The sequence below is a fragment of the Microchirus variegatus genome (assembly GCF_963457635.1).
Source record: "Microchirus variegatus genome assembly, chromosome: 21".
NCBI lineage: Eukaryota > Metazoa > Chordata > Actinopteri > Pleuronectiformes > Soleidae > Microchirus > Microchirus variegatus.
In genome coordinates, this window is record NC_139822.1 from 6238418 (window position 1) to 6250934 (window position 12517).

Here is a 12517-nt window from a genome sequence, read left to right on the forward strand (position 1 = left end):
TTAAACAAGGTAATGACGCAGATACACACTAAAAAACAGCGTTAATTGGAACTTCCAGTCTAGGTCCGCTTTAAAAAAATATAAACAAAAAAAAAGTCTCTACTTTTTTTGTTTTACAGTGAATATACAGTATTTTATTGCACATGACCCTTTTTGCACAGTGGTATGGTATTTCACAGTGGTGGGACTATGTAATCAGTGCATATTACAGTTGAGGGTGGCTTTTGCTTTGCTGTTTTTGAATCTGTTTGTGTTTGTCCTGATGCACATGCAGCGCCTCCCTGTGGGCAACAGATCAAACAGGTAAAAGCCAGGGTGGAATCTGTCTTTGGTGATGATTTTAGCTAGTTTTAGGGCGTGTAAATGTCCACCAGGGAGGGGAGAGGGCAGCCTGTGATCCTCTGTGCTGCCTTTACTACTCTCTGGAGCCTGTGTGACACAGTATGTCATGGATGAGCGGGAGAAGGTCAGCAGCAGGTTGGAGTTTAGGTTGTGCTTCTTGAGATCTCTGAGGAAGTGAAGCCTCTGCTGAGCCTTCTTGATGACTGCCGTGATGTTCTGGAGGAGAGGCTGGGGTCAAGTCTCACAGTCTGGGCTTGGTTGGTGAGAAAGTCCTTTATCCAGGCACAAGTGAGAGGGGGGAGCCCAAGAGTGTCCAGTTTTGTCATGACTTTGTCCGGGATTGTTGTGTTAAAGGGGACATTTTATGCTAAATGAACTTTTAGATAATTTTAGTACTTATATTTGGGAGTTATTTTTTCGCTACACAGACATAAACAAACTTTTTTTTTTAATTGTCACAACAGCATAAAATAACTTAAATTAATTGAATAATTAAAGAGTTTTTGTCAAATAAAAAAGTTGTTCAGAGTTCTAAATTCTGTGACACTGTCCTTTCTGCTGTGGCTGTGACGCTCCCTGCTGGTTGCACTAAAACACTATAATTTCACTATGAGGAAAGAAAGAAAAGAAAGAAACTGGCCTTTCCTGGCTTGATTCATATAACAAATAAATAATTAATTTTAGTTTAGTCAGTTTTGTGTCCCCCATAATTTTCCTTCAAGAAGAAATGGGTGTGGGTTCTTATGAAATGATGGACATGAACAGTTGGCACTTAGTAAATAAAGGAACACGACTTTCTAATGAAGACAGCTTTGATCTTAATGATACTTACTGACTAATAATGTTTGTTTACTCATAATGGAAGGTATAAATGTAAAGGGACTTGTATCGTATATTGTTTAAATGATGTAGAATGAGCAGAGGTTTGTTGTCTATAGTTCAGAGTGAGATGGCTCTAAAAAGAGCCTTTTGTTAAGTTTGTTGTTGTTGTTGTTGACTTTAAGCTCTCTCTCCACGGATGCGTCGGGCCAGCTGGATGTCCTTGGGCATGATGGTCACTCTCTTGGCGTGGATGGCGCACAGGTTGGTGTCCTCGAACAGGCCGACCAGGTAAGCCTCGCTGGACTCCTGCAGAGCCATGACAGCGGAGCTCTGGAAGCGCAGGTCGGTCTTGAAGTCCTGAGCGATCTCTCTGACCAGGCGCTGGAAGGGCAGCTTGCGGATCAGCAGCTCCGTGGATTTCTGGTAGCGACGGATCTCTCTCAGAGCCACGGTACCAGGCCTGTAACGGTGAGGCTTCTTCACGCCGCCGGTGGCAGGCGCGCTTTTACGCGCAGCCTTGGTGGCCAGCTGCTTCCTGGGTGCTTTACCTCCGGTAGATTTACGGGCGGTTTGCTTGGTTCTAGCCATGTTTTTCTGCCTCTTGTTTCTTTAAACAGAATAAAAAGTGAGTCAGACACGAGCGACTCTCTGCTCTTAAACTGTGGGAGCAGCTGTGAGACGGTGACGCTGCTTCAGTCCTCCGGCTCCTGATTGGTGGTGAGCGGCTCTTCCTGGAGCGCAGCGCCGCCCAGAGGAGCCTGAAGCCCCGCTGCTTATTGGACAAAAGTCCCTCTGAAAAGCATAGGGTAAACCCCCCATCTGCTGCTTTGCTCTGGTTGGTCTGGCAGGAGTCTCCCGCTCTTTCTTGGACATATAAAGCAGGCTTTGAGCTGTTTGAGCCACAGACAAGCACACACTTGAATTCAGTCTTAGTTTCTCTTATTTTGTCGGAAGAATCCAGCAAAAGTCACGATGTCCGGAAGAGGCAAAACCGGCGGAAAAGCCCGCGCAAAGGCAAAGACCCGCTCCTCTCGTGCTGGACTCCAGTTCCCGGTCGGCCGTGTTCACAGGCTGCTGCGCAAAGGCAACTACGCTCAGCGTGTTGGAGCCGGCGCCCCCGTCTACCTGGCGGCTGTGCTGGAGTACCTGACCGCTGAGATCCTGGAGCTGGCTGGAAACGCCGCCCGCGACAACAAGAAGACCCGCATCATCCCCCGCCACCTGCAGCTGGCCGTCCGCAACGACGAGGAGCTCAACAAACTCCTGGGCGGAGTGACCATCGCTCAGGGCGGCGTGCTGCCCAACATCCAGGCTGTTCTTCTGCCCAAGAAGACCGAGAAGGCCGCCAAGTCCAAGTAAACAACAATACATCAACAAACAAAAGGCTCTTTTAAGAGCCACACACTCACTCTGAGAAACTGCTCATCCTCCTCATGTGTTCATCAACCTGCTCTTTACAAATAACGTAAATGCATGAATGAGCGTTAAAACTCACTTACATCAATATCCTATTTTAAAGATGCAACAACATTCATAAAAACGACGCTGAAGTTGGCACCACATTGATTCGCCTCCGGTTCTCTTTAAGTTTCCATTCCACCTTAAAAAGTGCAAGTTTCAGCCACTGGGTGGCGAGCTATTCTGCAGAGCAGTGCTGATCACACAGATGTTGATATGGGGGTGTTTTTTGTTTTTTTTTGGTTAAAAAAAACTTGCCAGCACATACAGGTGCATATACATACAATAGATACAAATATGCTGGTGCATACTTGTATTTATTAAACAACACAAAAATTAAACACTTTAGAAGAACAACATTCAATAATATTTTGTAATTTTAATATTTAATCATTACTAATATTGATATGTTTTTAGTTCTGTGAGGGGGAGATTGTTGATATAAATTGTTATAATGTTATTGATATAACACTGTGGAAATTTGGTGAAAATCCATTTCAAAAATCAACATTTTGATGTTTTTGTTGCAACAATTGCTGACTTTGCAGTGCCACCTAATAAACAAATAAGGTTTCCCGTTGGTGGTCTCACCTGATTCACATACTACACCTTCCACCTTTCCAGTGATGCCCCATATGTCCACATTTACTGTGGAATTTTGGAGAAAATCCACTTCAAAAATCATCATTTTGATACTTTTATTGCAACAATTGCATGATCTAGGGCAGGGGTCTGGAACCTGCGGCTCTAGAGCCACATGTGGCTCTTCAGCCACTCTGCAGTGGCTCCTTGTAGCTTTAGAGATCAAGGCGACAAATAAAAGTGTTTTAATATCTTGTGCAACATCCAATGTCGACGTAAAATGCAATATTCAGTACATGTTTGGATGTGTCCTGTCCATCTTTGGATCCACATGCCGTTTTTCTTGAGCACGAACAACATACAATCCAAATATTTGCTTCATTTATTTCAAAGTGGGGTCATTTTAATTTCTTTAATTTGCCACAAACAATGAAACAATGGAAGAACCAGGTCTACGGGGTATAGAGGTTGGATATAAACTGAACATGTTATAGTTCTTAAATGTCATAAATGAAAGAGACTATTACTATTGTATATAGTTTGTCTGTATAAAAAACCTTTATATGTGTTATTATCTTCATCTTGTGGGTTTTTTTGCGGCTCCAAATGAATTTTTGGGTGGAGAGACGACAAAAATGGCTCTTTTCATCCTAAAGGTTGCAGACCCCTGATCTAGGGGGTGGATTGTCCTAATGTTGGTCACTGCCTGATGTGCCACACTTAAGCAAATCTACTGGCTTAACATGATCTTGTATGGGCCATTTCTAGACATTTCCTCACCGATGTTGTACTGTGACAAATTTGAGGGCACCTTTCCCACTTATATTGGCCTAACATCCAATGCTTGACCTCTTTAGAAGGCTTCTTAGGTGATGTGCTGGCACAGAGTTACAACAGCCATAACATTTTTTTTATAAAAGAAAAACTTATTTTGAAACATAAAACGTATTAATGGGGTGGTCATTTTATTATTAAATGTAATTGAGACAATTAAGATTAATTTGACAATGTAAATCACTGGACATATTGTAAAAAATTGTCATGCATGGATTTCCAAGACTCCAAGCTGTCCAATCGTGTATAAAATCACTATGCTCCATAACAATATGCTGTATACAACTGACCATGTTGGACAGAGGGAGAGGGCGTTAGGCGTGCTGTGGGGGGCACAATGTCCTTCTCGGCAAGTCCTTCCACTCGGGAGCTATATTGCAAAGCACTTTGGACACTTATCGGGCATCTATTTCGGGCAGAACTGTGCATGTGCAGTGCATCATTTTTGAAATGGATTTTCTCCAAAATTCCACAGTAAATGTGGATATATGGAGCATCACTGGAAAGTTGAGGTCTAGTATGTGAATCAGGTGAGACATTCAACGGGAAACCTTATTTGGCCATTAGGTGACACTGCAAACTCAGCAAATGTTGCAATAAAAGAGTCAAAATTATGATTTTTGAAATGCATTTTCTCCAAAATTCCACAGTAAATGTAGATATATGGCGCATCACTGGAAAGTTGAGAAGCTGAAGTATGTGAATCAGGTGAGACATTCAACGGGACACCTTATTTGTCCATTAGGTGGCAGTGCAAAGTCAGCAATTGTTGTAAAAAAAGTATAAAAATTATGATTTTTGAAATGGATTTTCTCCAAAATTCCACAGTAAATGTGGCTATATGGAGCATCACTGGAAAGTTGAGAAGCTGTAGTTTGTGAATCAGGTGAAACATTCAACGGGAAACCTTATTTGGTCATTAGGTGGCACTGCAAATTCAGCAACTGTTGCAATAAAAGTGTCAAAATTATGATTTTTGAAATGGATTTTCTCCAAAATTCCACAGTAAATGTGGCTATATAGAGCATCACTGGAAAGGTGAGAAGCTGTTGTATGTGAATCAGGTGAGACATTCAACGGGAAACCTTATTTGGCCATTAGGTGGCAGTGCAAAATCAGCAATTGTTGCAAAAAAAGTATCAAAATTATGATTTTTGAAATGGATTTTCTCCAAAATTCCACAGTAAATGTGGCTATATGGAGCATCACTGGAAAGTTGAGAAGCTGTAGTTTGTGAATCAGGTGAAACATTCAACGGGAAACCTTATTTGGTCATTAGGTGGCACTGCAAATTCAGCAACTGTTGCAATAAAAGTGTCAAAATTATGATTTTTGAAATGGATTTTCTCCAAAATTCCACAGTAAATGTGGCTATATGGAGCATCACTGGAAAGATGAGAAGCTGTAGTATGTGAATCAGGTGAGACATTCAACGGGAAACCTTATTTGGCCATTAGATGGCACTGCAAAGTCAGCAATTGTTGTAATAAAAAAGTCAAAATTATGATTTTTTTAAATGGATTTTCTCCAAAATTCCGCAGTAAATGTGGCTATATGGATCATCACTGGAAAGTTGAGAAGCTGTAGTTTGTGAATCAGGTGAAACATTCAACGGGAAACCTTATTTGGTCATTAGGTGGCACTGCAAATTCAGCAACTGTTGCAATAAAAGTGTCAAAATTATGATTTTTGAAATGGATTTTCTCCAAAATTCCACAGTAAATGTGGCTATATGGAGCATCACTGGAAAGGTGAGAAGCTGTTGTATGTGAATCAGGTGAGACATTCAACGGGAAACCTTATTTGGCCATTAGGTGGCACTGCAAAGTCAGCCACTTTTGGAGAAGTGGATTTTCTCCAAAATTCTTCAGTAAATATAGACATATGGAGCATCACTGGAAAGTTGAGAAGCTGTAGTATGTGAATCAGGTGAGACATTCAACGGGAAACCTTATTTGTCCATTAGGTGGCAGTGCAAAGTCAGCAACTGTTGCAATAAAAGTGTCAAAATGATGATCTTTGAAGTAGATTTTCTCCAAAATTCTCCAGTAAATATGGACATATGGGGCATCACTGGAAAGGTGAGAAGCTGTAGTATGTGAATCAGGTGAGACATTCAACGGGAAACCTTATTTGGCCATTAGGTGGCAGTGCAAAGTTAGCAACTGTTGCAATAAAAGTGTCAAAATGATGATTTTTGAAGTGGATTTTCTCCAAAATTCCACAGTAAATGTGGCTATATGGAACATCACTGGAAAGTTGAGAAGCTGTAGTATGTGAATCAGGTGAAACATTCAACGGGAAACCTTATTTGGCCATTAGGTGGCACTGCAAAGTCAGCAACTGTTGCAATAAAAGTATCAAAATTATGATTTTTGAAGTGGATTTTCTCCAAAATTCTCCAGTAAATATGGACATATGGGGCAACACTGGAAATGTGAGAAGCTGTAGTATGTGAATCAGGTGAGACCTTCAACGGGAAACCTGTGATGCGGCCCAGCCTCACCCAGACTCTAACTCATGCAGCCCCCAGGCAAATTGAGTTTGAGACCCCTGATCTATATGTAATATCACGTGTGTCCACCGGGGGGCAGGTTTAACAGTTGAACAGCCGTGAATTAATTCATCTACACGTAATATCACGTTTGTCCACCGGAGGGCAGCTTTAACATCTGAGCAGCCGTGAATCAATTCATCTACACGTAATATCACGTGTGTCCACCGGAGGGCAGTTTTAAGAGTTGAGCAACTGTGAATTAATTATCCCTCGACTTGGAATCAATCTACTTGTATATCTAAGATTGAACAGTTGAGCAGCAGTAATATTACGTTTGTCCACCGGAGGGCAGTGTCAACTTTTGAGTAGCAATACTATCACATTTGTCCACCGGATGGCAGTTTAGATACAACTATTTTTGGAATCTTCCACTTCCTGTTTGTCATTCAGAACTTCCGCGCACGCAGGTGCAGGAGGAGACACCCGGAAGGACGAGGAGCAGCGGTGACAAACATGTGGTGGTAACTGCTGCTGAAAAATGATTGTTTTTAATGTTGAAGACATACTTTATACTATGACGCTGACCGTGACCGTTTTGTTTAGGAAGCTGTAGTTTCGTGTCGGCCAAAGCCAAGAGTTCCCGGATGTTCTGCTGGAGAAGCCACGCTGGATGAAGAAGACGAGCCGCCATGAAGACTCGGTGAGCGGCTTCTTCTACCACGCTGAGACATCATATCAATGTAGTTTCTACCCATTTATATTGATTAATAATATTTTTAAACAAAACAAAAAACAGACTGTATTACGTAGACATATTCTGATAATTCTGAAAATTAACTCGATTCAAATGTAATGTAAGTCTATGAGAAAATTAGCTACTTCTCACTTGATTAAAATGTAATTTAAGCTCTTAAATATAACGTGATGATCATTTTAATCCATTTTAGTAAGATAACAGATCAGTGTCTTCTCATATGAATCCTGATTTGTCTAAATAACAGCTAATATTGTCCACTTTTAAAATAAACCTTCTGTGGGGAAAAAAAACAAGAAATGTCTTTTAATATTTACTTGCTCTAATTTTATCAGTGACCTGTCAATATAATGACTAGAATTATTAAGTCTTAAACTTTTAAACTGCATTAAAGATATTACTCTCACAATCTCCTTAAATAAACTTTAAATTCCTGTTTTTATTAATAGCTAAAACTAATTGATCGTCTTTGTCACTCGAGACTTTGTATTCTCCTGCTCAACCTGCCAAATAAAATGATTAAACTAATCTTTCTGTATAGTATCTTTATATTTTAAATAACTGAATTGTCACTTTGTACAATGTGTGTCCAAATAAAAAAAATCTTAATTGTACTATGTTTCTATCACGTTTTTTTATATATAATTTTACAACAATCAAACATAATAATGTCGTCTTTTGAAAACCGTGCTGCTTTTTTCGTGCAGTTTCTATAATATAAATAAACCCAGTGTTCACAAAATAAATGTAAAACGAATATAATATTTGGTTGTTAAAGGAGTACAATTTTGGAAATGCATAAAATCATTATGTAATTATACAATCTTGCATACAAAAATAATCAAAAATTTGTTAAAAAAAAATGCTACTTTAATCCCATGCTCAACATAAAAATAGATTTACTTTAACTGATTATTAGACCAAAACTAAATATTATCATTTCCTTCTCTACTGAACATGAACTATTATCATTTCTTCAGTGACTTATGTTAAGATTTCAATCAATAATCACTGAGTAATTTTACAGTAAACTGTAAATATAAAGTTACAGCATTAAATAAAGTGTACTGTCTATTTATTAAACGATCTAATCAAGTCCCTTTAGGATCTATTTTTAGACCAATTTATTTTTCCAACTCAGATTAATTCAAAATAACCACACAATTACATTGCCCATCCAGTCTAAACCATAATGTCAGTGTGTCTCAGCAGGTGAAGACCACCTCTCTCTCTCTCAGCCAAAGAAAATACTCAAAGTTAACTGCAAACTAACACTTGTACATTTTCACAGAGACATGTTCAGCAGCTCTGTCAGTGATCAGTGACACAACTGCAGAGACAGTGTTTGAGTCTTAAACTTATCACTGAAGAGAACTTCTTTAATGATAAGTGCAAGTCTCCACTGTCTCTGCAGTTGTGTCACTGATTACTGACAGAGCTGCTGAACATGTTTCTGTGACAATTGTTAGCTGTTAACTTAGCATTTTATTTTGTTTATACTTTGTCAGATTATTTGACTTTAACTCTAGATTTAATCTTGTTAATGTCTAACTTAGTTCAGGAGCTCCTCTGATAGTCTTGTTTGTTATAATTATTCTCTGTGCAGCTTGTGTCACTCTACATTTATACTTAATACATTTTTTTTTTATACTTAGTAATTGTTTCTCCATGTTTTAATGTGTTTAACTTTACTTCATTCAGCAGCTTCTCTGGTTGTTGTACTTTGTTATAATTTTTTGTCCTTAGCTCCAGTGTTAACTGGTTCATTGAATGTACTTAGTGAATTTGTTTTACTTCTTCTGTTCCTTATAATAAAGATACACATGAAAAAAAAAGTATGCTTGGAATATTTTTGAAAAAACAATTTGAAACAAAGTGTAGTTCAAGTTTTTATTTTGAAACACAACAATCCCTGCATTGCACTATCTAAACGCATGTTTCTCTCTGGACATTGAGCGCTCAAGGGATTCTTGAACACTCTTCTTCCAAATGGCAGCAAATAGACAAAACTGAAGTTCTTGGATGAGTCCATCTTCATTCTGGAAGACAAAGCACAACAACACAAACACCACAGAAGTGGTGACATGCTGCAAGACAACATACTCACATGATGGTGCAGTTGTCTCTTCAAGGAGCTTCTGGTTTCTCAGCCAAGTGGAGCATCATTTCAACAGCATCCTGCAGAACACAAGACACCAAGTTACACAGACAAATGGACCCTTGTTTAGCAGAACACTAATAAAGATTGTCCATGTGAGACACAATGACAGTCAACATAAGGCTGGGTATTCACAATCATTTGGATTGTGGCTAACAGGAAGGACACGTGGACTATAGCAGTGAAGACGCAACATAAGTCACCAACACTACAAAACACATCTAGGTCATTTAAACCAAACTTTTAGTCAGATTCTCCCAATTTAGTAAGGGCACAATGGAAGACCTTTAAAAATTACATCTTCAGGTGTTAGCCTACAGCATTAGCACAAGTATTTAAAGATCAAGGTCTTGCAGATTAGCAGCTTGTTGCATGACTCAAATCTAACAGCCCTTTTGGATTGTGGGTAACAGGAAGGACACGACTATAGTGGTTAAAAGACGCAACATAAGTCACTCTAACTTGGGGACATGGGCAATTTCTAAATCAGTTAAAGTTAGACATGAGTCAAGGAGCTGTGACACTAAAGCAACGTAAACCCAACTTTTAGTCAGTTACTCCAAATTAAGCAAGGGGACAAAGAAGGAAGTTTATAAATGACATCTTCAGATGTTAGCATCTTCCAAATTAGCAGCTTGTATGAATTGCATTTGTGGCCAACAGGAAGGACTATGAGAGTGAAAAAACCAATGCCAGATTGAATAAAAGCAAAATGCAACAAGTAACTTTGTTTAAATGCCTTTGAGCACGTTTATTAAACACAACTGCAAACAGTTTCTGTGAAGTGTACCTGAGGTGGTTCACATCCTGCATTACACGTCCAAACATTCCCAGAGTCTGAAGTAAAGACAAGAAAAAAGGGTCAAGCACATTTGTAAGAGATCAATAAAGGAAAACTGCAGATTATAATCTGTCCTCTGGCGCCATCTTGTGGTCAAACAGTGACGCTGGAGATTTACCTGCTTCTCTAGCAGATTGTCCAAGCTTCAACTGCTGCAGGAAGTCAGGAATCCTGAAAAAAACAAACAAGTTTATAAGAATAAAGAGCAAGAGGAGAATGTGAAATTTAAAGAACATTAAATGGTTAATTTGGTTAAGGGAATCACAAACATTTAAGTCACTAGTCAAGGTAGCACTGGCTTAATGTGTGCCATGATGTTAAAAAACAACATTTCTCTATAGAAAATGGTGCAGGGACTAAGTTTAAGATGCCATTATCCCCATTTGCTACAATTGCTGTGAGCAAGTGAGCACATTTGAGGATGTGGTTACAAAAAAAAAAAATTACCTGATGCAAGTCTGTTGCAGGGACTCAGGATGGAGCTTCTGTTCCTTGTCCGAGTGACTCTGAACAGGAAGTGATGCTGACTCCGGGCAGAAGCGGAATAAGAAGAACTGGAAGTGAAGAGGCTGATTCAGGCCGTGTGTGATGGCTTTTTCCTTCACCTGGTGATGAATAATGATGCAAGTTAATGGCAAAACGCACAAATGGAATTCCACTAGTTTTCTTTTTCTAAAAGTCATTATCTACTGAAGACAATAGATATCCTGCAGAAGACAAGACACCAAGTTGGACATAAATGACAAATGGACCCTTGCTTAGCAGTACACCAATAAATATTAGGGTAATTTAAACCCAATTCATGAAGACACAATGCATCTGCATTCAAACAAATTTGACATTAGCACAAGTATTTAAAGATCAAGGTCTTCCAAATTAGCAGCTTGTTGCATGAATTCTAAAGCCTTTTTGGATTGTGGGTAACAGGAAGGGCACAAGTCACTCCTACTTGAGGACAATATCTAAAGCACTGAAAGTTAGACATGGGCATCAAGGAGATGCAAAACTAAAGCTTGATACACATCAAGGCAATTTAAACCAACCTTTTAGTCAGTTACTCTAGGTTTAAGCAAGGGGACAATGGAAGACATTTAAAAATGACATTAGCCTACAACATTAGAACAAGTTTTCATGGCTCCATGTCTTCAGAATGAGTCCGATAGCTTTTTTGGAATGTGGCTAACAGGAAGGACACAAGGACTATAGTAGTGAAGAGAAGACTACAGCGTGAGAGAATTTACTCCAAATTAAGCAGGAGAGGATGGAAGAAATTTAAAAAACATCTCCAGATGTCACCAACATGAGAAGTATTCAAAGCTCAACATCTTACAAATTAGCAGCTTGTTGCATGAATGTGGCCAACAGGAAGCACTATGGTAGTGAGTGGAAAAAATAGAGTCCAGATTAAATAAAAGCAAAATGCTTCACCTCAAATCAAACAAGTAACTTTGTTTAAATGCCTTTGAGCATATGTTTATTCAACACAACTGCGAACAGTTTCCATGAAATGTACCTGTGCAGATTACTTGAAGGGGTTGACTTCCTGCATGACTCCTTCAGACATCCCCAGAGTCTGAAATAAAGACGAAAGGGTCAAGCACATTTGTAAAAGTCCAATAAAAGGAAATCACAAGATTAAAGTCCACCCTCTGGCGCCATCTTGTGGCGAAACAGAACAGATGGTGGATGGGGATTAACCTGCTTCTCTGGCAGATTGTGGACAAAAGCTTCCACTGCTGCAGGAAGTCGCACACAGGCCAGAATCCTGAAAAAGAAATAAACGTTAAAAAAAAACCGAGCAAGGGGGAATATAACATTTAAAAATAAAAATAAAAAAAATCAGTCTTGCAGCTCGTACCTCTGGCTGCATGGACTTCAATGGATGTACTTTCTAAGAACCGGCCGGTCTGCAGGCCGTGAGTCATGGCGTCTTCTTTCACCTGGTGATGAATAATGATGCAAGTTAACGGGGAAAAAAAACCCACACGTACACAAAAGGAATTCCACTAGTTTTCTATCAAAAGTCATTATCTACACACCTCCTTCGTGTGTCTCGGTGTTACCGCTGGAACCTACAAATGGATGAAAACAAAAGTTTAGTGAAAGGTGGGAATCTTTCGCAAATGTCAATGAGACGAATTGTTCAGCTTGATCCAACGGAGCCGGAACAAGTCCTAGATACAAGGGTTTTGGAAAGAGAGTCACTTATTAAAGCGTTAGTTCACAAAA

At 39.4% G+C, this 12517-nt stretch overlaps 2 protein-coding genes across 2 annotated transcripts; one reads left to right on the forward strand and one right to left on the reverse strand.

Moving 5' to 3' along the window:
- Positions 1–1341: 1341 nt before the first annotated feature.
- On the reverse strand, positions 1342–1752 carry LOC310942437 (histone H3.2; the record flags this gene model as incomplete). The annotated part of the gene is made up of 1 exon (XM_083907817.1): positions 1342–1752. One exon carries the CDS (start codon positions 1750–1752, stop codon positions 1342–1344), a length of 411 nt encoding a protein of 136 aa, XP_083763943.1.
- Positions 1753–2136: 384 nt separating this feature from the next.
- LOC310942706 (histone H2A) lies at positions 2137–2523 on the forward strand (the record flags this gene model as incomplete). The annotated part of the gene is made up of 1 exon (XM_083908125.1): positions 2137–2523. One exon carries the CDS (start codon positions 2137–2139, stop codon positions 2521–2523), a length of 387 nt encoding a protein of 128 aa, XP_083764251.1.
- Between the last annotated feature and the right edge of the window lie 9994 nt (positions 2524–12517).